Source organism: Bubalus kerabau, chromosome 18 (genome assembly GCF_029407905.1).
Source record: "Bubalus kerabau isolate K-KA32 ecotype Philippines breed swamp buffalo chromosome 18, PCC_UOA_SB_1v2, whole genome shotgun sequence".
Lineage (NCBI taxonomy): Eukaryota > Metazoa > Chordata > Mammalia > Artiodactyla > Bovidae > Bubalus > Bubalus kerabau.
In genome coordinates this window covers 25,156,640-25,179,544 of record NC_073641.1, presented here as the reverse complement: position 1 = coordinate 25,179,544, position 22,905 = coordinate 25,156,640, and the positions used below count along the sequence as shown (strand labels likewise).

Below are 22,905 nucleotides of genomic sequence, written 5' to 3'. Positions count from 1 at the left end.
TTAGCCTTTGACCTGTTTCATTTTGTATTCCAAGGCCAAATTTGCCTGTTACTCCAGGTATCTCTTGACTTCCTATTTTGCATTCCAGTCCCCTATAATGAAAAGGACATCTTTTTTGGATGTTAGTTCTAGAAGATCTCGTAGGTCTGCGTCGAACCATTAAACTTCAGCATCTTCAGCATTAATGGTTGGGACATGGACTTGGATTATTGTGATATTGAATGGTTTGCCTTGGAAACGAACAGAGATCATTCTGCCATTTTTGAGATTGCATCCAAGTACTGCATTTTAGACTCTTTTGTTGACTATGAAGGCTACTCCATTTCTTCTAAGGGATTCTTGCCCACAGTAATAGATATAATGGTCATCTGAGTTAAATTCACCCATTCCAGTCCATTTTAGTTTGTTGATTCCTAAAATGTCGATGTTCACTCTTGCCATCTCCTGTTTGACCACTTCCAATTTACCTTGATTCATGGACCTAACATTTTAGGTTCCTATGCAATATTGTTCTTCACAGCATCAGACTTTACTTCCATCACCAGTCACATCCACAACTGGGTGTTGTCTTTGCTTTGGCTCCATCTCTTCATTCTTTCTGGAGTTATTTCTCCACTGTTCTCCAGTAGCATACTGGGCACCTACTGGGGAGTTCATCTTTCAGTGTCCTATCTTTTTGCTTTTTCATACTGTTCATGGGGTTCTCAAGGCAAGAATACTGAAGTGGTTTGCCATTCCCTTCTCCAGTGGAACATGTTTTGTCAAAACTCTCCACCATGATTCATCCATTTTGGGTGACCCTACATGGCATGGCTCATAGTTTCATTGAGTAAGATAAGGCTGTGATCCATGCGATCAGATTGGTTAGTTTTCTGTGATTGTGGTTTTCATTCTGTCTGCCCTCTGATGGAGAAGGATAAGAGGCTCATGGAAACTTCTTGATGGCAGAGACTGATGGAGGGGGAAACTGGGTCTTGTTCTGATGGGCAGGGCAATGCTCAGTAAATCTTTAATCCAATTTTCTGTTGTTGGGTGGGGCTGTGTTCCCTCCCTGTTGTTTGACCTGAGACCAAACTATGGTGGAGGTAATGAAGATAATGGTGACCTCCTTCAAAAGGTCCCATGATGCACTGCTGCACATAGTGTCCCCAACCCTGAAGCGGGCCACTGCTGATCCTTACCTCTGCCAGAGACTCCTGGATACTCATGGGCAAGTCTGGATCAGTCTCTTGTGGGGTCACTGCTCTCCTTTCTCCTGGGTCCTGGCACACACAAGCTTTTGTTTGTGCCCCCCAAGAGTCTGTTTCCCAGTCTGGTGTCAGTTCTGGCAGCTCTATGAGTGGGGTTAATGGTGATCTCCTCCAAGAGGGCTTATGCCATACCCAGGTCTACTGCACCCAGAGCCCCTGCCCCTGCAGCAGTCCACTGCTGAACTGTACCAATGTAGGAGAAACTCAAACACAGTTCTGGCTCAGTCTCTGTGGGGTCTCTGGGTCCTGGTGCAGATAAGGTTTTGTTTGAGCCTTCCGAGCATCTCTGGTATGTATGGGGTTTGATTCTAAATGCAATTTCACCCCTCCTACCATCTTGCTGGGGCTTCTCCTTTGCCCTTGGATGTGGGGTATCTTTTTTTGGTTGGATCCAACATTCTCCTGTCTGTGGTTGTTCTTAGCAGTCCAAGATGGTGGAGTAGGACATGCACTCATCTTCTCCTGTGAGAACTCCAAAATTACAGCTCGCATTCCTGTTTATTGATGCCCAAAACTCAGCCTCTGTACACCGGTGCTGAATCCAATCTCAGAGACAGAGTTTTGGGTGAAGTTGAAAAGAACAGCTTTATTGCTTTGCCAGGCAAAGAGGGAGACAGTGGGCTCCTGGCCTCAAAAACTGTGTGTCCCAACCTGGGAAGATTTGGTGAGGAGTTTTATAGCAATAGTTCAAGGGTATGGCTGCTGACAAGATTATGGTGTGTGTACTCCTTTAATCCAGTCTTAGGTGATTTTCTCTGATATGAAAAATGCTGACATCTTTCATTGGCAGGTGGCGGGTGGGGTTAGTTCTATAAAGGGCTCAGAGATACTGTTATGTGTATTCCTTGTGCTAAGTCACTTCTGACTTCAGTCATGTCTGACTCTTTGTGACTATGGACTGTAGCCTACCAGTCTGCTCTGTCCACAGGATTCTCCAGGCAAAAATACTGGAGTGGGTTGCCATGCCCTCCTCCAGGGTTTCTTCACAACCCAGGGGTCAAAACCACATCTCTAGTCTCCTGCATTGCCAGGCAGATTCTTTACCATTGAGCCACCTGGGAAGCCCCAGGCAAGCTGATATTGGCCCCCTTTTACAGAACTATTAACTTATTAATGAAGAAAGAAAAGTTAGGTGGTCCATGGTGAGTCTGCAGTATTGCTGAGAATGCCTTAAACATCCTCGGGAGCAGTTGGCTGTGATAAAGAGTATGTGTTGTGATAAAGAGAATGTGTTTTATTAAAGAGAATAAAAGCTTTATTACAAATTACAATTAATATTTCAGGACTACTCAATGCTTTTCAGCTGTGACAGAAGTACTGTACACAGCGGAATGCGTGGGATCTGAGAGATGGCTGTGCCGGCTATTTCAAGCCAAAAATGTCTAAGTGCATGTGAATTACAAAATTTAAAAAAAATATTTTTTTTTGTATATTTGGGTTTTGCAGAGGTATCTTTAATACTGCTGATTCAAAATTTAAGAGAGAAAACATTATCTGTTTGTTTGTCCCCCAAGTGCCTTGCGTGCTCAGTCAAAAGCCACTCTTGTGATCCCATAGACTGTAGCCCACCCGGCTCCTGTGTCCGGGATTTCCCAGGCAAGAATACTGGAGTGGGTTGCCATCTCCTTCTCCAGGAGATCCTCCTGGTCCAGGGATCGAATCTGCATCTCCGGAGTTTCCTGCTTTAGCAGGCAGATTTTCTTTTTTTTTTTTTTTAACCTCTGAGCCACCTGGGAAGCCCTAGGGCAGAGGGTGCCTTAGGTTAATTTCCCCAAAGAACATTCTGAGACTCCAGTTCAGGTGTAACAGATCTATTATCAGTGCATTCCCAGGAGGCACTGGGAAAGGTGTGAGGGAAGTTTGATGGGAAAGAGGAAGAAGCCGAGGAGGGTGGGATTTCAGGGACGGTCCGAGGAGAGCAGCCCTCACCTGACTCCACAGAGGACGCTGGTGGTAAGTGGCTAGGTCCCCATTGTGTGTCCCCAGCCAAGACAAGGGGCCTGGGCTTTTATGCTTTTAAACCCCTTAGTCATTGCTACAGGCTTCTGCAATGGATGTGCAACTTTCCAGGCATATTTGACTGTGTGTGGAGGCCAAGGACACCAGCTGCCCACCTAAGAGGATGCACAGAGACAGGGGCAGGAAGCAACGCTTGGGACCTTGACCGATGGGGAGATACACTGGCATCCCCGCAGGGCAGCCACATTTAGCAACTAAAAATACAGAGCACGTGTTTATTTAACAAGAACCAGGTATAGGGCTTCCCAGGTGGTGATAGTGGTAAAGAACCCGCTTGCCAATGCAGGTAGATTTAAGAGAGATGGGTTCGATCCCTGGGTCAGGAAGATCCCCTAGAGGAGGACATGGCAACCCACTCTAGTAATCTTGCCGGAAGAATCCTATGGAAAGAGGAGACTGGCGGGCTACAGTCCATGGGGTTGCAAACAGTCAGACATGACTGAAGTGACTTAGCACGTGCCCAGGTTCTATGCCATGTGTATTGGTCAAAGATGATGTCATTTTAATGTTCCCCTGGCGGCCTGGGCCTGTGAGGGGACATCCCCAGTACTGAGGCTAGAGCTGAGTGTTTGGAGCAGGATCATTGCAGAGAACCTGCTTCGAGCCCGAGCCTTGCTTCTTGCTCACCTGTGGCCTTGCCTGACTTCCTTGGCCTCAGTTTCTTTAATAAAAAAAATGGGTGGGGAGAATAGTATCACTGTATTTAATTAGGTGAAGATTAAATGAAGTGAGGATGGTTCTGAGCTGAATTCACTATTTGGCATGTACTAAGTGCCCAGTGAGTAAAAGATATGCTTATTACTTGCGTTAAAAGATTTTTTTAAAACAGTATTTTGAATGTGAGACAGGAAAGTAAACAGTGATAGAAGTTTGAGGAGTGAAGGAAAGGTAAGAAATAGTTCTTGCAGTGGTGAAAGAATAATTTTATATTTGCAGTTGGGTGGACCTTGTGCTGGTCCGCCCCAAAATATTTTGCACAAGGAGGAGAGGCAGGCAAGTAGGTGTATCCTGGGTGTGGCCCTCTGGATGAGTATCAAGGAGGGAGAGGCCCCAGTAGGGTCCTGGTGATCCTGGTGTGGGGGAAGGAGGCAACCCTGATAGAAACAGTGGGTGGGGCGTGTGTGTTGTTGAAATTGAGCTTTTCCAGTGGGAATGTTGGAGCAAGTAGGGAGGGGAGGGAGGCTGTTTGGCTGAAGGGAAGGAGAGGAGAGGAAGTGCTCTAGAGATTTTGAGATTGGGAAACGTGAGAGCCAGCTGGGTTCTCTGCTTCGGGCCTGCGGGCCCTGCATCAACACTTCCTCCTGTTTTCCTCTCACTCAGGATTCATCAGATGTTGGGAAAAAATTACTGATACCTTTTTTTTTGGTTAAAAAATTAGAAAAAACAAAACAAAAACAACTGCATCACCTGTTGACTGAAAAAAGAAAACAAAAACTCAACCTAAGAGTTGAAAATGATGTTTTATTCACTGGTCTTACTGAAGACAGTAGCCCAGGAGACAGGCTCTCAGTTAGCTCTGAGGAACTGCTCCAAGGAGGTAAAGAGGGAACCAGGATACACAGAAATTTTTGCCTCAAAAGCCAAAAAACACCTACATGGTTGAACATCAAAAGATTACTGTGATTCACAAAAACCAGACATCTCAAGTTAATGAATCTAAGGCTTTTCTATCTATGCAATTTGAAATTCTGGGCCTTTTATAATCAGTCCTTCAGTATGCATCTTGACTATCTAGGGCCAGTATCCTGTTTTTCTGTTCTGAATTCCCCTCAGGTAGGGAGTGGCTGTAATGGCTGATGGCTTTATGGCCATTCTGTTTACTGAAATGACAGGTGACATTCTTACATTCTCAAGCCTGGCCTCTAGCCCAATCTCTTCAGCCTCAATCTCCTCTTTTTACCATGCTGCATATGCATTTTTGAAGCCAAAATGCATATCTATTTTTAAAATCTCTCCTGTGCCTTATCTCCCCACTTGACCTCTCCCATATTTGGTGAAGTACCTACAGTGCCCGCTCCATTACCTATCTATATTCCCGTAATACAGGGGTTCTGGGTTGTATCCCTGGTCAGAGAACTAAGATCCCACATGCCTCGGAGCAACTAAGCCTGCATGCCACAACTGGGGAGTCTGTGTGCTGCAATGAAAGATCCTACACGACCCAACCAAGATCCTCTGTGACAACAAAGACCTGATGCAGCCAAAAATAAACAAATAAAAATAAATGACTTTTTAAAAAGATACCTTGGCGTGTGTGTTAGTCGCTCAGTCATGTCTGACTCTTTGCGACCTCATGGACTGTAGCCCACCAGGCTTCTCTGTCCATGGAATTCCCACGCAAAAATACTGGAGTGGGTTACCATTCCCTTCTCCAGGGGTTCTTCCCAAGCCAGGGATCTAAACCATGTCTCCCACATTTGCAGGTAGATTCTTTCCTGTCTGAGACACCAGAGAAGCCCTTAAAGATACTAGATTTTCTTTAAAAAAAATATGGACTGCAAGTAGATATCTGACTACCTAAGCAACACCTCTGAAGTTTAAACATTCAAACTTTTCACATTATTTTCTTCAAGATCTCACTGAGAAATCGGGAGATCATTCTCTATTTGGAGCTGTCTTATTGTTTAGCCTGGAGATAACTCAGAGCCTGGTGTGTGGCTTGGACTTATTTGCCTTTTCTGATGTGTTCCTTTTTAAGGCTATTCCTGCTGCTGCTGCTAAATCACTTCAGTCGTGTCTGACTCTGTGTGACCCCATAGACGGCAACCCACCAGGCTCCTCCGTCCATGGGATTTTCCAGGCAAGAGTACTGGAGTGGGGTGCCATTGCCTTCTCCCAAGGCTAATCCTAAGCCTGTCTATTTCATCTTCCATCCCAGACAATGACCTCTGAGAGCAAGCCTGTCCTCTTTTCTATTAGAACCCTCCTGATCGAGTTTTTCACTCCTGTTTCACTTCATTCGTTCATTTTCTCATTTTCTTTGTCTGCAAGGGTAAGACTGAATAAAATAGTCTGTAAGGATCCATACTGGCTTTCCTTTTTTTTCTCGAATTTTTGTTTTTTGACTTGCTGAATGTATGTGCTGCTTTTAAACAGCTTTTGCCCTTGGGTAGGGGTGGAAGGGGGTTGGGGATGGAAATCAGCAGAAGCTTTCACATTGGAGGTGGAGAAGAGGGCAGATTTCTAACTTCCCATGGCGCTATGCAACTCTGGGTAAAACAGAATCTGAGACACACACTAAAAATTAAAAGAAATTCACTAATGAATTAAAAAGTCTGTTCTGTCTATACATTCATCCGGCTCTTTTTATAAACAAGATTTTTCAAGCACCTATAAATACCAAACACTACACTAGGTGCCAGAGATTTAGAGACAAGTAAGACAGGGACCCTGCCTCCAGGGGGTTCAGCTCCCTAGTCAGAGAGAGAGATAAACACTGGCATCGATCTGGTCTCAGGACACAGGAGGCCCTTAACTCCATGGGGAAGGAGAGAGGAAGAGAATGGAAAAGGTCTCACCCAGGAAGATATGTGTGAGGCTTTTATTGGTGAGTAGGTAAGAATTTTCCAGTTGAGCTACTTCAAATCCTAAAAGATGATGCTGTGAAAGTGCTGCACTCAATATGCCAGCACATTTGGAAAGCTCAGCAGTGGCCACAGGACTGGAAAAGGTCAGTTTTCATTCCAATCCCAAAGAAAGGCAATGCCAAAGAATGCTCAGACTACCGCACAATTGCACTCATCTCACACACTAGTAAAGTAATGCTCAAAATTCTCCAAGCCAGGCTTGAACAGTATGTGAACCGTGAATTTCCAGGTTTTCAAGCTGGTTTTAGAAAAGACAGAAGAACCAGAGATCAAATTGCAAACATCCTCTGGATCATCGAAAAAGCAAGAGAGTTCCAGAAAAACATCTATTTCTGCTTTATTGACTATGCCAAAGCCTTTGACTGTGTGGATCACAACAAACTGTGGAAAATTCTGAAAGAGATGGGAATACCAGATCACCTGACCTGCCTTTTGAGAACTCTGTATGCAGGTCAGGAAGCAACAGTCAGAACTGGACATGGAACAACAGACTGGTTCCAAATAGGAAAAGGAGTACGTCAAGGCTGTATATTGTCACCCTGCTTATTTAACTTATATGCAGAGTACATCATGAGAAATGCTGGGCTGGATGAAATACAAGCTGGGATCAAGATTTCCGGGAGAAATATCAATAACCTCAGATATGCAGATGACACCACCCTTATGACAGAAAGTGAAGAACTAAAGAGGCTTTTGATGAAAGTGAAAGAGGAGAGTGAAAAAGTTGGGTTAAAATTCAACATTCAGAAAACTAAGATCATGGCATCTGATCCTATGGCAAATAGATGGGAAAACAGTGTCAGACTTTATTTTTTTGGGCTCCAAAATCACTGCAGATGGTGATTGCAGCCATGAAATTAAAAGACACTTGCTGCTTGGAAAGAAAATTATGACTAACCTGGACAGCATATTAAAAAGCAGAGACATTACTTTGCCAACAAAGGTCTGTCTAGTCAAGGCTATGGTTTTTCCAGTAGTCATGTATGGATGTGAGAGTCGGACTATAAAGAAAGCTGAGCGCCAAAGAATTGATGCTTTTGAACTGTGGTGTTGGAGAAGACTCTTGAGAGTCCCTTGGACTTCAAGGAGATCCAACCAGTCCATCCTAAAGGAGATCAGTCCTGAATATTCATTGGAAGGATTGAAGCTGAAGCTGAAACTCCAATACTTTGGCCACCTGATGTGAAAAGCGGACTCATTTGAAAAGACCCTGATGCTGGGAAAGATCGAAGGTGGGAGGAGAAGGGGATGATGACAGAGGATGAGATGGTTGGATGGCATCACCAACTCAATGGACATGAGTTTGAGTGAACTCCGGGAATTGGTGATGGACAGGGAGGCCTGGCGTGCTTTAGTCCCTGGGGTCACAAAGAGTCGGACGCGACTGAGTGACTGAACTGAACTGAGGTAAGAATTTTCCAGCTGAGCTATGGATTGTGGCCAGGAGACCATTTTAGAAGAAATTATATGCATGGGCCAGGAGATAGGAAGAAACACAATAAGGTCTGGTAACTAGCAAGTGTATACCTGGAGAGGATGCTGTCTGAAGCTGGAAAAACAGGATCAGAAGATGAAGCCTGGAAAGCAAATGTCGACCTTTTGGTTTGAGCAGCAGTACTCTTGCCTGGCGAATCCCATGGGCAGAGGAGCCTAGTGGGCTGCAGTCCATGGGGTTGCTAGGAGTTGGACACGACTGAGGACTTCACTTTCACTTTTCACTTTCATGCATTGGAGAAGGAAATGGCAACCCACTCCAGTGTTATTGCCTGGAGCATCCCAGGGATGGGGGAGCCTGGTGGGCTGCCATCTATGGGGTTGCACAGAGTTGGACACGACTGAAGCGATTTAGAAGCAGCAGCAGCAGGACCTCAGTGGGCCCTTCCTGCTGCCAATGCTGCCCTCTAGTGGATTAGCTGGAGTTGGGCAGGTACAGCTGGAAAACCACTTTGAAAAAAAGGCCTCTGAAGAGGTCAGGCTGGGAGGCGGTACCTGTGCTTAGCAGCAGACACGTGAAGTTCATGGCAGAACCAACCAGCACAGGAGGAGTGTGATCCGAGCACTCAGGAAAAACGCCCTCCCCTAGATCTTTTGGTCACTGGCTGCAGTTGTCAGTTTCCACCGTTTAGAGTTGTTTTTTTTAATAAAGTAATGAGACTACTTGGGCTTCGCTGGTGGCTCAGATGGTAAAGAATCTACCTGCAATGTGGGAGACCTGGTTTTGATCCCTGGGTTGGGAAGATCTCCTGGAGGAGGGCATGGCAACCCACTCCAGTATTCTTGACTGCAGAATCCTTATGGACAGATGAGCCTGGTGGGCTACAGTCCATGCGGTCACCAAGAGTCGGACATGACTGAGAGACTAAGCACACACACAGTGAGAATGCGGAAGCTGTGTTAACAGGCATTGTGCTTGGGAAAGAGGGATGCCTTTACTTCTCTCTTAGGTCTTTCTACATGTGGCTAGAGCAAATGCGTGTGCTGAGGGTGATCTCCACAAGGCAGCCGTGAGCAGTGGTGTGAAGTGAGATCTTAATTCCCTGACCAGGAATTGAACTGAGGCAGCCTGAACATGAAAACCACAATCAGAGAAAGTGAACCAACATGATCACATGGATCACAGCCTTGTGTAGCTCAGTGAAGCTATGAGCCATGCCATGCAGGGCCACTGAAGATGGATGAGTCATGGTGGAGAGTTCTGACAGAACGTGGTCCACCGGAGAAAGGAATGGCAAGTGACTTCAGTATCCTTGCCTTGAGAACCTCATGAATAGTGCTAGGCTTCTCAGGCAGCACTAGTGGTAAAGAACCCACCCTGCCAATTCAGGAGACTTAAGAGAACGCAGGTCGGGGACTTAAGAGGATCCGTGGGTTGGGAAGATCCCCTGGAGAAGGAAATGGCAACCCACCCCAATATCTTGCCTGGAGAATCCCATGGAATGAAGAGCATTGTGGGCTCTTCCATAGTATCGCACAGAGTCAGACACGACTGAAGTGACTTAGCACAGCACAGCTCATCCTTGGCTCAATAACCCCATGAATAGTATGAAAAAGCAAAAAGATTTGATGCCAGAAGATGAGCTCCCCCAGCTTGGTAGTTGTCCAACATGCTACTGGGCAAGAGCTGAGAGATAGCTTCAGAAAGAATGAAGAGGCTGGTCCAAAGCAGAAATGACACCCAGTTCTGGATGTGTCTGGTAGTGAAAGTCCGATGCTGTACAGAACAATACTGCATAGGAACCTGGAATGTTAGGTCCATAAATCAAGGTAAATTGGAGGTTATCAAGCAGGTGATGGCAAGAGTAAACATTGACATTTTAGGAATCAGCAAACTAAAATGGACTGGAAATGGGTAAATTTAAATCAGATGGCCATTATATCTACTACTGTGGGCAAGAATCCCTTAGAAGAAATGGAATAGACCTCGTAGTCAAGAAGAGTCTGAAATGCAGTACTTGGGTGAAGTCTCAAAAATGACAGAATGATCTCGGTTCATTTCCAAGGCAAACCATTCAACATCACAGTAATCCAAGTCTATGCTCCAAGCACTAATGCTAAAGAAGCTGAAGTTGAACAGTTCTATGAAGACCTCCAAGACCTTCTAGAACTAACACCAAAAAAAAAAAAAAAAATGTCCTTTTTATCATAGGGGATTGGAATGCAAATGTAGGAAGTCAAGAGATACCTGGAGTAATAGGTAAGTTTGGCCTTGGAGTACAAAGTGAGGCAGGGTAACAACTAACAGAGTTTTGCCAAGAGAACACACAGTCATAGCAAACACCCTTTTCCAACAACACAAGAGAAGACTCTACACATGGACATCAACAGATGGTCAATACTGAAATCAGATTGATTATATTCTTTGCAGTCAAAGATGGAGAAGCTCTATGCAGACAGCAAAAACAAGACCTGGAGCCGACTGTGGCTCTGATCATGAACTCCTTATTACAAAATTCAGGCTTAAATTGAATTAAGTAGTGTAAACCATAGGCCATTCAGGTATAACTAAATCGAATCCTTTATCATTATTCAGTGGAGGTGATAAATAGATTCAAGGATTAGATGTGGTAGACAGAATGCCTGAAGAACTATGGAAGAAGGCTCACAACACAGTACAGGAGGCAGTACCAAAACCATCAAAGAAATTCAAGAAGGCAAAAGGGGTCTGAAGAGGCCTTTGACTGAGAAGATAAATAGCTGAGAAAAGAAGAGAAGTGAAAGGCAATGGAGAAAGGTGAATATATACCCAACTGAATGCAGAGTTCCAGAGAACAGTCAAGAGAGATAAGAAACCCCTCTTAAGTGAACAATGCAAAGAAAGAGGAAAATAGTAGAATAGGAAGGACTAGAGATCTCTTCAAGAAAACTAGAGATACCAAAGAACATTTCATGCAAAGACATACAGAATAAAGGACAAGAATAGCAAGGACATAGCAGAAGCAGAAAATATTAAGAAGCGGTGGCAAGAATCCACAGAACTGTACAAAAAAGGTCTTCATAACCTGGATAACTATGATGGTGCAGTCAATCACCTACAGTCAGACAACCTGGAGTGTGAAGTCAAGTGGGCATTATGAAGCATTACTATGAACAAGGGCTTCCCTGGTGGCTCAGTTGGTAACAAATCCACCTGCAATGCAGAATACCTGGGTTCAACCCCTTGGGTTGGGAACATCCCCATTCCAGTATGCTTGCCTAGAGAATCCCCATGGACAGAGGAGGCTGGTGGGCTACAGTCCACGGGGTCACAAAGAGTCAGACATGACTGAGCAACAAAGTAGCTAGTGGAGGTGATGGAATTCCAGCTGAGCTATTTCAAATCCTAAAAGATGATGCTGTGAAAGTGCTGCACTCAAAATGTCAGCAAATTTGGAAAGCTCAGCAGTGGCCGCAGGACTGGAAAAGGACAGTTTTCATTCCAATCCCAAAGAAAGGCAATGTTCAAAGAATGTTCAAACTACTGCACAATTGCACTAATTTCACATGCTAGCAAGGTAATGCTCAAAATCTTTCAAGCTAGAGTTTAACAGTATGTGAACCAAGAACTTCCAGATGGAAGCTCTGGACTTAGAAAAGGCAGAGGAACCAGAGATCAAATTGGCAACATCTGATGGATCATAGTAAAAGCAAGGGAATTCCAGAAAAACATCTACTTCTGCTTCATTGACTACACTAAAATCTTTGTGTGGATCACAACAAACTGAGGAAAATTCTTAGAGATGGGAATAGTGCTGTGGACAGTGACTGCAGTCAAGAAATTCAGACACTTGCGCCTTGAAAGAAAAGTCGTGACAAACCTAGACAGCATATTCAAAAGCACAGACATCACTTTGCCGACAAAATTTCGTATAATTGGAACTATGGTTTTTCCAGTAGTCACGTAGGGATGTGAGATTTGGATTCTAAAGAAGGCTAAATAGCGTCAGAATTGACGCTTTCAAACTGTGGTGCTGGAGTAGACTCTTGAGTGTTCCTTGGACAGCAAGGGACAAACCAGTCAATTTGTTGATCAAACCAGCCAATCCTGAAGGAAATCAATGCTGAATATTCATTGGAAGGACTAATGCTAAAGCTGAAGCTCCAATACTTTGGCCACTGATGTGAAGGGTCGACTCGTTGGAAATAACCCTGATGCTGGGAAAGATTGAGGGCAAGACGAGAAGGGGGTGACAGTGAGATGGTTGTGTTAGGTAGTTAGAATAGGAAAAAGGAGTCCAAAATGGTGGTGTCTAAAAGAAGCAGAAAAGCCCTCGAAAAGGGAACAAAGGAAAAATCCACAGACTGGAGTGAGAACCTCAGATGAAACAAACATGCCCACTTCCTGGCTAGCCCTCATTTGCATAGCATGGGCGGGGGCAAAGGGGTGGGGGAGGAGGAAAAAACGTATAAAAAAATGGGGAGCCGAGATGGGTTGAGACCTCTCCTTTGGGGTCGGCCTGCCCTCATGCCTCAAGAGTGTACTATCCTTTGTTTATTGAATGAAACTCTGAGGTGTAACTGAGCTATCACACTGGTTCACCATTTCAAATCTTTGTTGAGGCAAGACAGAACCGAGGAAATTATACACTATTCCAACAGTTGGATGGCATCACTGACTCAATGGATCTAAGTTTGAGCAAACTCTGGGAGACAGTGAAGGACAGAGAAGCCTGGCATGCTGTGGTCCATGACATTGTAAAGAGTTGGACACGACTTAAGAGACTGAATAACAACGAAGCCTGGATGAAAACCAGGAATCCTAGCCGTCAGACCAATAAAAGCTAAAGGCTAGAAGCTGGTTTTCCCTGGATCTTTGGCCCCAGTGAAAAATGCATTTATCACTGAGGCAAAACTGTAAATGCAGATATTATACAAAGTTTATTTTTAGAAACAGCACAAGTGGGAGAGCACACAGAGAAATTAAGACAGGTAACGCAGAGATGCACACCCAGAGGGAAAGCATGTGAGTGTCCCCTCTGGTGAGAAGGAGCACAGAAAAGAGGCTGTGCTGTGCTCAGTCTCTCAGTCCTGTCTGACTCTCCAACTCCATGGACTTGCAGCCCTCAAGGCTCCCCTGTCCATGGGCATTCTCCAGGCAAGAATACTGCAGTGGGTTGCTATGCCCTCCTCCAGGGGATCTTCCCAACCCAGGGACTGAACCCAGGTCTTCCGCATTGCAGGTGAATTCTTTACTGTCTGAGCCCCCAGGGAAGCCCATTGACCTGGAATCACTACATGCTTCCCTTTGCTTCTCCACTTCTTTCTCTATCTCAGGTCTCCTTGCCTCCTTCTCTTCTGTACTCTGTTGAGTAGCCAGACCATGTTTATCTAGACTTAAACATGGAAATCTGGAAAACTCAGCAGTGGCCACAGGACTGGAAAATGTCAGTTTTCATTCCAATCCCAAAGAAAGGTAATACCAAAGAATGCTCAAACTACCACACAACTGCACTCATCTCACATGCTAGTAAAGTAATGCTCACAATTCTCCAAGCCAGGCTTCAGCAATATGTGAACCGTGAACATCCAAATGTTCAAGCTGGTTTTAGAAAAGGCAGAGGAACCAGAGATTAAATTGCCAACATCCACTGGATCATGGACAAAGCAAGAGAGTTTCAGAAAAACATATATCTCTGCTTTATTGATTATGCCAAAGCCTTTGACTGTGTGGATCACAATAAACTGTAGAAAATTCTCAAAGAGATGGGAATACCAGACCCCTGACCTGCCTCTTGAGAAACCTGTATACAGGTCAGGAAGCAACAGTTAGAACTGGATATGGAACAACAGACTGGTTCCAAATAGGAAAAGGAGTACATCAAGGCTGTATATTGTCACCCTGCTTATTTAACTTACATGCAGAGTGCATCATGAGAAACGCTGGGCTGCAGGAAGCACAAGCTGGAATCAAAATTGCCAGGAGAAATATCAATAACCTCAGACATGCAGATGACACCATCCTTATGGCAGAAAGTGAAGAACTAAAGAGCCTCTCTGAAAGTGAAAGAAGAGAGTGAAAAAGTTGGCTTAAAGCTCAACATTCAGAAAACTAAGATCATGGCATCCAATCCCATTACTTCATGGCAAATAGATGGGGAAACAGTGGAAACAGTGGCTGACTATTTTTCTCAACTCCAAAATCACTGGGGATGGTGACTGCAGCCATGAAATTAAAAGACGCTTGCTCCTTGGAAGGAAAGTTTTGACCAACCTAGACAGCATATTAAAAAGCAGAGACATTACTTTGCCAACAAAGGTCCGTCTAGTCAAGACTATGGTTTTTCCTGTGGTCATGTATGGATGTGAGAGTTGGACTGTGAAGAAAGCTGAGCGCTGAAGAATTGATGCTTTTGAACTGTGGTGTTTTAGAAGACTCTTGAGAGTCCCTTGGACTGCAAGATCCAACCAGTCCATCCTAAAGGAGATCAGTCCTGGGCGTTCATTGGAGGGACTGATGCTGAAGCTGAAACTCCAATACTTTGGCCACCTGATGTGAAGAGCTGACTCATTTGAAAAGACCCCGATGCGGGGAAAGATTGAGGGCAGGAGGAGAAGGGGAATACAGAAGATGAGGTGGTTGGATGGCATCGCCGACACAACAGACATGGGTTTGGGTGGACTCCGGGAGTTGGTGACGGACAGGGAGGCCTGGTGTACTGTGATTCATGGGGTCGCAGAGTCAGACACGACTGAGCGACTGAACTGAACTGAAACATGGAAAAGACCCTAATGCTGGAAAAGACTGATGGCAGAGGGGGGTGACAAAGGATTAGATGGTTGGATGGCATCACCGACTCAATGAACTTGAGTTTAAGCAAACTCTAGGAGATGTAAAGGACAGGGAAGCCTGGTGTGCTGCAGCACATGGGGTTGCAGAGTTGGAAACGACTTAGCGACTCATCAATTAAACATGTATGTGGGCTTCCCAGGAGGCTCAGTGGTTAAAGAATCCGCCAGCAACACAGGAGACATGGGTTTGATCTCTGGGTCAGGAAGATCCCCTGGAAAAGGGAATGGCTACCCACTCTATTATTCTCGTCTGGAGACTCCCCATGGACAGAGGAGCCCCTAGGGCTACAGTCCATAGGGTCGCAAAGTGTTGGACATGACTAAGCACACATGCAATGCAGACGTATTTAAGAGCACAGTTTGTACTATTCTTGTTTGTATTTTGAGAGCATTGAAAGAAGGTTGTATATTAAGAAGAATAAAATTTAAAGCAGAAGTTAAAATTGTTTGTCTCTGGGCCAGGAAAACTGAATGCCTTTTTGGCAGTAGGATGGACTGGACCCATAATATAAATTAGGATAAGACAAGAAGTATCACAAAGAAGTCATGCTATAAGAGCCTGTAAGAGACCTAACCAAAGATTTACATGAACACATAGCCCCAGGCTGAGATGCTATTTCTACAACCTCTAGTATATGTATGAAAGGATGAAGTTAATTTGTGTGTGGATTTTTCACTCCCTGCATATTTAGATAAAACCACAATGTGAAGTTACAGAACTCTAGTCGTTCAGATTTCCTTCCAGGTGGAAGTAGTACTTTTATACACTATACCCAATAAGCTCAGGGGAGCAGTGGTGGGGCTGGATCAATCGGCTTCACGCCTCACAGTGACAAGACTCCAGGAGGGTGTGGGTACACACAGGCCACGAGGTGGCACAGCACCTCTGTACTTTTCACGGGCAACCCGGTGAAAAATATCCAATGAGGGGTGAGATTCTGGGATTCTAGAAATCATCTTGTAAATCCAGAAAACTCATAAATGAATTTGCCATCTCCAAGTCAATTCTATATTTATTAAGGCTGAGGTAGGGTGTTGATTTTCTTCTAAATCCTGATCCATTATGTTAAATGAGGAATTCAGAAGCCACAGAACCCTCCAAAAGCACCAAGCTTACACAAAGCCTCAACACCAATAATGATAAAATTACCTTAAATATTATGTGTAATGACATCAAATGGTAGTGACCACACCCAGAAAAAATTTGAGTAAGAATTTATTACATTTACTTAAAGGATTAGAGCTGATATATGATAGAACATTTAGTTATGTCAACATAAAAACAATAGCTGTGGTTACGATTTGCACATGCAATTCATTCTGCAAAAGTAAAAGTACACACTACTCTTTCTAGACAAGCCTTCTATATGAAGTTAGAGTAGGGCAAGGCAAAAGAGCAAGTGAACTTGAAAGGATTGCACTTGTAATTAAACGGGACACAGCCAGGGTATAAAGAGGAGACATACCTAATGCTAACCACTGTATTGCAGTACTAGCAAATTGCACACTTATTTTTAGAGTATACTATTCAACATATATATATATATATATATACTAAGACTAAAGAAATTTCAAATATCCACCTTTAAATTATCCCTTTATTTCTGACATATCACATTTTGATATTCATGTAATAGCATTTGAAATATGTAGTTATCATTGTCAAAGCTTATGTTTAAGGGATAAAAGGTCTGTAACATCTACCACCATTGGCCTCAAATGCACTTTCATCATGATCTATGAAGTGTAAAGAAGAACTGGGTAATTAAGTTAAACTAACCTGCTTTAACAACAAAAAGCCTTTAAAAATTTAGGAACAAATATGTAACAAAAGGGCTCATCCAGAGCCACCTTTTCATTTTTAATGCAATGTATATTAGAATATCATGTGAATACACATACAAATAGAATACACAATGAAGAAAAAAATAGATTAACTCCAAAGATCAGTATTTGGATTTGGAAAGTTTTGACTTGCATCTAAATTCTGCTTATAAATAGCCTGAAAGGAACTGCTATCAAGGACCAGTTTAAAGAACTAGGCTGTTAAGTCTGCTGGTTTAAAATTTCTTAAACCTAAATATCTTGCCATTGTATGGCTTCATATTCTTTTAGTTTACAAAAAAAGTGCAAAAAACTTTTTAAAGTAATCTTAGAGGGCAACAAAATCAAACAGAACCTACAACAAAGTTATCCCAATATTTTTAAACAACTGAACTTTTAAGTTTTATGTAGCTTATTATGTTGACATTTTACCCATTTCAACAAACAGAAGTATAAGGTATAGAAATTTGTTCTTGACACCAGAGGAAGAGATTGGTGTACAATAAAATGGAATTGAGGAAGAGCTTTCCTACTTGATTTATAGTTAGTCAATACATGCCAGTTAACAGAAATATTTTAGGGAATGCTACTATATAATTATTCTACTTCTAAATTTATGTCATGATTATTTAACTACTTAACTATGTGAGCAGAAAAAAGACATATTTTTAAAACTTGTTTGATTGATATTTATAGAGCTATTTTAGATGTTCCACTTCAAATGTGAATTTTCATAAATAAATGTTTTCACAATAAACTAGGGTCACTGGATGACTTCACATGTTAAAAAAAAATCTCTCATCAAAGAAAAAGGCTGAACTTAAACAACTAGGTGAAGAGCACACGTGAACACAACACATGTGAATGACTCTGCCTTTTCCCTTGTTTCTACTCATGTGTTGGGTATATTCCCCAGTGATGAATGATCCATGTTAAAAAAAAGGATTAAACTGTTAAGGTTTTAGTAGGTTTGAAATCTGATAGTTTTCCAAGAGTTATCTAGCATCGTGCCTTTATGAAGGATGAGGGTAAGATATCAAAGACACCAGTAATGAATAATCAAATTACAGTAACAACAAATGTAACATGTGCTTGATTATTATTTTAATCTTACAAGAGGGTAACTGCATCAAATTTTTGGATACTAGATATTTAATGAGTAATAAACCCACTATCTTAAACACAGTCTAATTTTCACATAAATTAACCTAATTTCTCTGCCGACCTAAAGTATAATTCACATGTATCAAAACAGATTATTCTATGACATGCCTTATGAAAGTAATTTTGTACTTAGATCAAGTTTCATGACTGCTTTTCTCTTTTGGGGCAAAGACGTATATAAATATTTCCTGAATGAATTTTTGCACAGTATCCAAACATCCATTTAATATGCCTAAAGTGTTTTTGTGGTTAGAGGGCATTCACTCACTGCACCATGGTGTATGTTAAGTTTCAACATCAAATCTACTTATGATGATGTCCTTTCTTAAATAACTGTTTGTTCTCATTCCTTTAGATCTTGAGTTCACATTTTATAACTTCCCTCCCGCCATGTATAATCATTACACTAAAATGTTCTTCACAACACTGCTATTTGTTAGGAGGAAGGTCAGAGCTAAACATGGTTATAACAACATGACTACTTATTTTGAGGAAATAAAATGTAGTAGATATAAATTTGTTGACATTTAGCAAGACCAATCCTTTCCTGATATGGACCAGCCTTTGATGGTCAACTTAAATGGTGGTGGTGCTATTACCTTGTAGAGTGTGAGTTTGGGGTCTGTCCCTACTTTTCCTCATAATTCTGAGTCTACCAATCTCAGGTTGGTTTTGCCTAAAGAAGAACTGGATATTTCAGAATACAACATCTGCTCTGTCTCACAAAGAGCATATATGTGAAAGAACTCTGTGAAGTGTTAGGCAAGAATACAAAGGATAAAGCATAACAGGAAATCCACTGTGAACAATACTGATGAGAGAGTAATGAGTAGACTTACATCTCATCTGTAAATGTGCACTAAATTTCCTCAACCTTTTATTCTTCAATAACCTCTGCAAATATTTTAAGTTGCCCTGGCTTCTGTATCTTAAATATGGCAGAGAAACAAACTTACTTGATAGCAGTAGTCAATACATGATCTATTTCTTCTTACTTACTCAGCCCCTGGCTTTAGCCCTGCCTCCTTGTCAAAGGTGGTGGGTAGAGGATAACGTGAATGTGAAAGTGAGTTTAGCACTAAACTCTGGAGGCTCAACTCACTTTCCCCCTGAAGAACAGAACATGTGGGAAGAGGTTTAAAATATTCCTAAATCATTGTGTGGAACTAAGTTCCACCTACCTCAGGACTGGCAGACATTAAATACTATCTCTTCATTAAGTCCCTCTACAATAAGGATATTTGCCAACTGTGATACTTACGAAGATCAATATGTATATTTTGGGGGTGGTGTTTTGTTTTGGTGAGTATCGCCCAAGTCCTATAACTTATTAGTCTGCTTCAGATACCTACTAGGAAAAAGAAACAAACTCAATCTTGGCCTACTGAAAAATAGCATATTAAGTCAAAACACATTTTAAGGTGAAGATATATTGTATAAAGTGCTTAATCAACCAAATTCTCTGATGTCTTAAAAAGAAGGGTCAATAAAGTTTATATCAGGTATAGAATGTTTGAGATAGTCTGTCAGATTCATTCCTAGCTCTTATCCGGACACTCTGCTGAGTTTGTGAAGTGTATCTTCAAAGGCTGTCAATAACAATAGAAAGCAAATGCTTGAAAACTTACTTAATTATTGATTGTCTAATATTCAAAAATTAATATTTTTAGTTTGCTGTGTTAAAACAGAATTCCCTTTCTCCAGCAACTGGCAGTGTCACTACCAATGGAAGAGGACTAATATCTTACATGTTGGTATGATTATAAATGACCTGAATTTTTTCTGGCAGACAACAAAAGCTGGGCTCATCTTAGCTGTATCATCTGGATTCTTTTTAAATCATGTTGTCAGCCAAAGTAGAGGGTCTAAGACCTTGCTCTTCTAATTTTTGTTAATTCTCTCCCTAAGATTTGATATTCAATGACTATTCTCATTAAAATCAGTATAGCTGTTTATGACTAGCTTTAATTTAAATACCCTCTGTTTTCTAGACAGCAAAACAAAAAGTTTCACTTTATAAATTTTAGACAAGCTTTGTTTTTCTTCAGTGCAAACATCCTGAAACAGCACAAAGTCATTCAGCTATTCAGAGGATGAAGTCAGTTTATGTAGTGCTTAAAACTGCATCCCAGATACACTGGGATGGAAAAAGCCCATGTGGCAGGACAGTACATTCTTGTCCTTAAGGGCAAATGATCATCTTCAGCGAGTGAAGATCTGAAATCACAGATAAAGTATTTTTAGCTTTACTTTACAGGTACTTCTGAAGATGTAACAGGAGCTGGTCTTTCACTGAGGCATGTAGCCACCTCGTCTCACAGTCTGTGGTAAGTAACTTTTAGGCATTCCTTCATCAACTGCATCCTCCATCCCAACTGTTTCAAATCTCTCTACTTGTCCCTCAATGCCTGGACCAAAAGCATCCACTGCAGGAACTTCCTGAAACATTTTCATTTTCCCAGATCCATAGGGTTGTGAAATATGATCTGAAATCTGCTGCTGTTTAAGTCTAACAAAATCTTCTTCATTGACTGAGGAAACTTGCTGTGACCTTTCAAAATGCGAAATATCTGGACTGGTTTCATGTTGACTGCAGTTCTGTTTGAAATACCGCTGCCTGGGCAGAATGCCATCACTGCCATCTACATTATCTACCAGCTGTAAATCTTCTGGCCGTTCTTCAGAATCTAACAAGGGCTGGGTGGACTCCGATCTTGAGAAGACTTGGACTGATGGTACCTGGTGTCTATAGCCACTGTGAACCACTGTGGAATATTGGACAGTGCTTGAAGTGTTCTGTGCAGATTCATTTTCATCACTGCTGGAAATGCTTGGCCTAGAAGATGACATGCACGAAGACCCTCCAATACCACTACTGTGTCCTTCAGTATTAACTTTTTCTTTCTTGAATAGGTCCAAAGACTTTAGATCCTCTGGGAAAGGCTTTTTGTCATTTGCTTCTATTTCCACAACACTTACATCAGTGAAATTGCCATCTGGATACATTTGATCTTTTGAATTAAAATGCTAAGAAAGACAGAAAATGAATTATTATCTATGGTACACATTCATTTAGAAAATCTGAAATAATTATATCTAACATATTAAAGTCATAAAATGCATCTCTAAAACTTCTCAGTAACTTAATAGTGCAAAGATAATCTATATCACTAAGTCACTGCTAACTATTTGAATCATGGATTTTGTGAAATTTGTCTAAAAGGCAAGAATTAGACTGTATTTCCTCAGAATTCCAAATCAATATTGTTGGGGTGTTACATTTTTATAAACTAACCAACTCAATGGACATAAATTTGAGCAAACTCCAGGAGATAGTGAAGGACAGGGAAGCCTAGTGTGCTGCAGTCCATGGGGTCGCAGAGAGTAGGATACGACTTAGGGACTGAACAACAGTAACAAAAGTCCAAAAGTAATATTTCATTCCTAGTCTAGGCAGCCTAGGATTAACTGGATAGAAAAATGAAGAAAACGTTAAGAAAAATCAAACTCAAGTTTCATAGGTTATGAAGGACTGTCAGAAGTAAAAAATACAAATAATCTTCCCTTTAAGGAAATTTAAGAAATTTATTATAGGCTTCCAGAAGTCATTGAATCATATTAAAATCATAGCCTTTAAATTTGATTTTAATATACAATCTAAAATGCTTACCTTACAACAGAATTATCACATAGCTGTATTAAAACACTAGGCTTTCAACTTACAAGTTCAGTCAAATATTTTTAATGTATACTAAATAGAATTAGGAATATAAAGACAAATATGCTATGGTGATAATAAACTCCTAGAATATGTAAGTACTATTTTTAATTTTGACTAAAATTCTAATTTACGTACTATTTTATTTTCATTTACTTTTCAATTCAGCCCGATTATTTTTTGCTTAAACTCTACAAATATATCCTAATATGTGCGTGTATTCTAAGTAGTCAGAAACATTTTATCTTACCCTTGGAGGTGTGTGAGGTGACCACTGGGCAATATGACTCTTTGAAGGATCTGGAACATTAGGCCAGATGTGTTTTTTAATTCTGGAGAGGAAAGAAATACTGCTTATGGAGAACTGCTTGTAATAAACGTGATCATCTAAATCTTAAGAATAAAACCAACTAAACAAAAAATACCTACTGTACTCCAAAGCTAACAAAAACATTTTTCCTGTAACCAATAGAATAAAATACTATTTAAAAATGCATAAGGATCTGAATCTTTATCCTTAAAGAAAAACTGTTTGTTTATGACTAAAGCTGGTAATCAGTATTCAATTTTTTAAAATCTCTGAAATCAAATTCTGCAATAAAAACCACTTAAAAACTTTAGCCAGGGGTACAAAACATTGTGGCACACCTCTGCAAAACAAAAACCCCAAAATGTTCAATTTCCAACCTAAATAATTCTGACAATGATAAATTATCACACTGGTACAAGATAAAATAATATGATTTTTCACAAGGAAGAAGAGGCTAACAAAAATAATTAATTCAAGATATCCTTCATCAAAAACCTATTTAAAATATTTAATATAGTCCCTAGCACAACATGAGACGTTCACAAGTGTATGTAAGCACACAGGAAATGAGTCATCTTGAGAATAAGTTCAAATAAAAAATAAAGATGGGCAGTAAGATCCTAACAGATTGTCTAGCAGGAACAACTATGAAATCTGGACATAATAGAAAAAGCAATAGAGTTAACCACCTAAATAAACTGACCAACCAAAAAAAACGAATTCCTTGAAAGTCACCAATTACTGAAACAGACTGGAAAAGAAAACGTC

The 22,905-nt window shown here is 41.5% G+C and overlaps 1 protein-coding gene and 1 long non-coding RNA gene across 3 annotated transcripts in view; one reads left to right on the top strand and one right to left on the bottom strand.

The window, feature by feature from the left end:
* The first annotated feature begins 2,236 nt into the window (after nucleotides 1–2,236).
* On the top strand, nucleotides 2,237–20,778 carry LOC129633272 (uncharacterized). Its single transcript, XR_008704990.1, has 3 exons — nucleotides 2,237–3,203; nucleotides 20,367–20,436; nucleotides 20,572–20,778. It is a non-coding gene; the product is annotated as an uncharacterized LOC129633272 (long non-coding RNA).
* The window catches only part of IL6ST (interleukin 6 cytokine family signal transducer), a 61,040-nt gene continuing 54,456 nt past the window's right edge, over nucleotides 16,322–22,905 (bottom strand). For both annotated transcript variants that reach the window (XM_055555157.1, XM_055555158.1), the window contains 2 exons: nucleotides 22,078–22,159; nucleotides 16,322–21,136 (listed from right to left, as the gene is read on the bottom strand). In XM_055555157.1, the coding sequence (XP_055411132.1) occupies nucleotides 20,399–21,136; nucleotides 22,078–22,159 (820 nt within the window). In that variant the 3' untranslated portion in view covers nucleotides 16,322–20,398. The remainder of the gene's footprint in view (nucleotides 21,137–22,077; nucleotides 22,160–22,905) is intronic.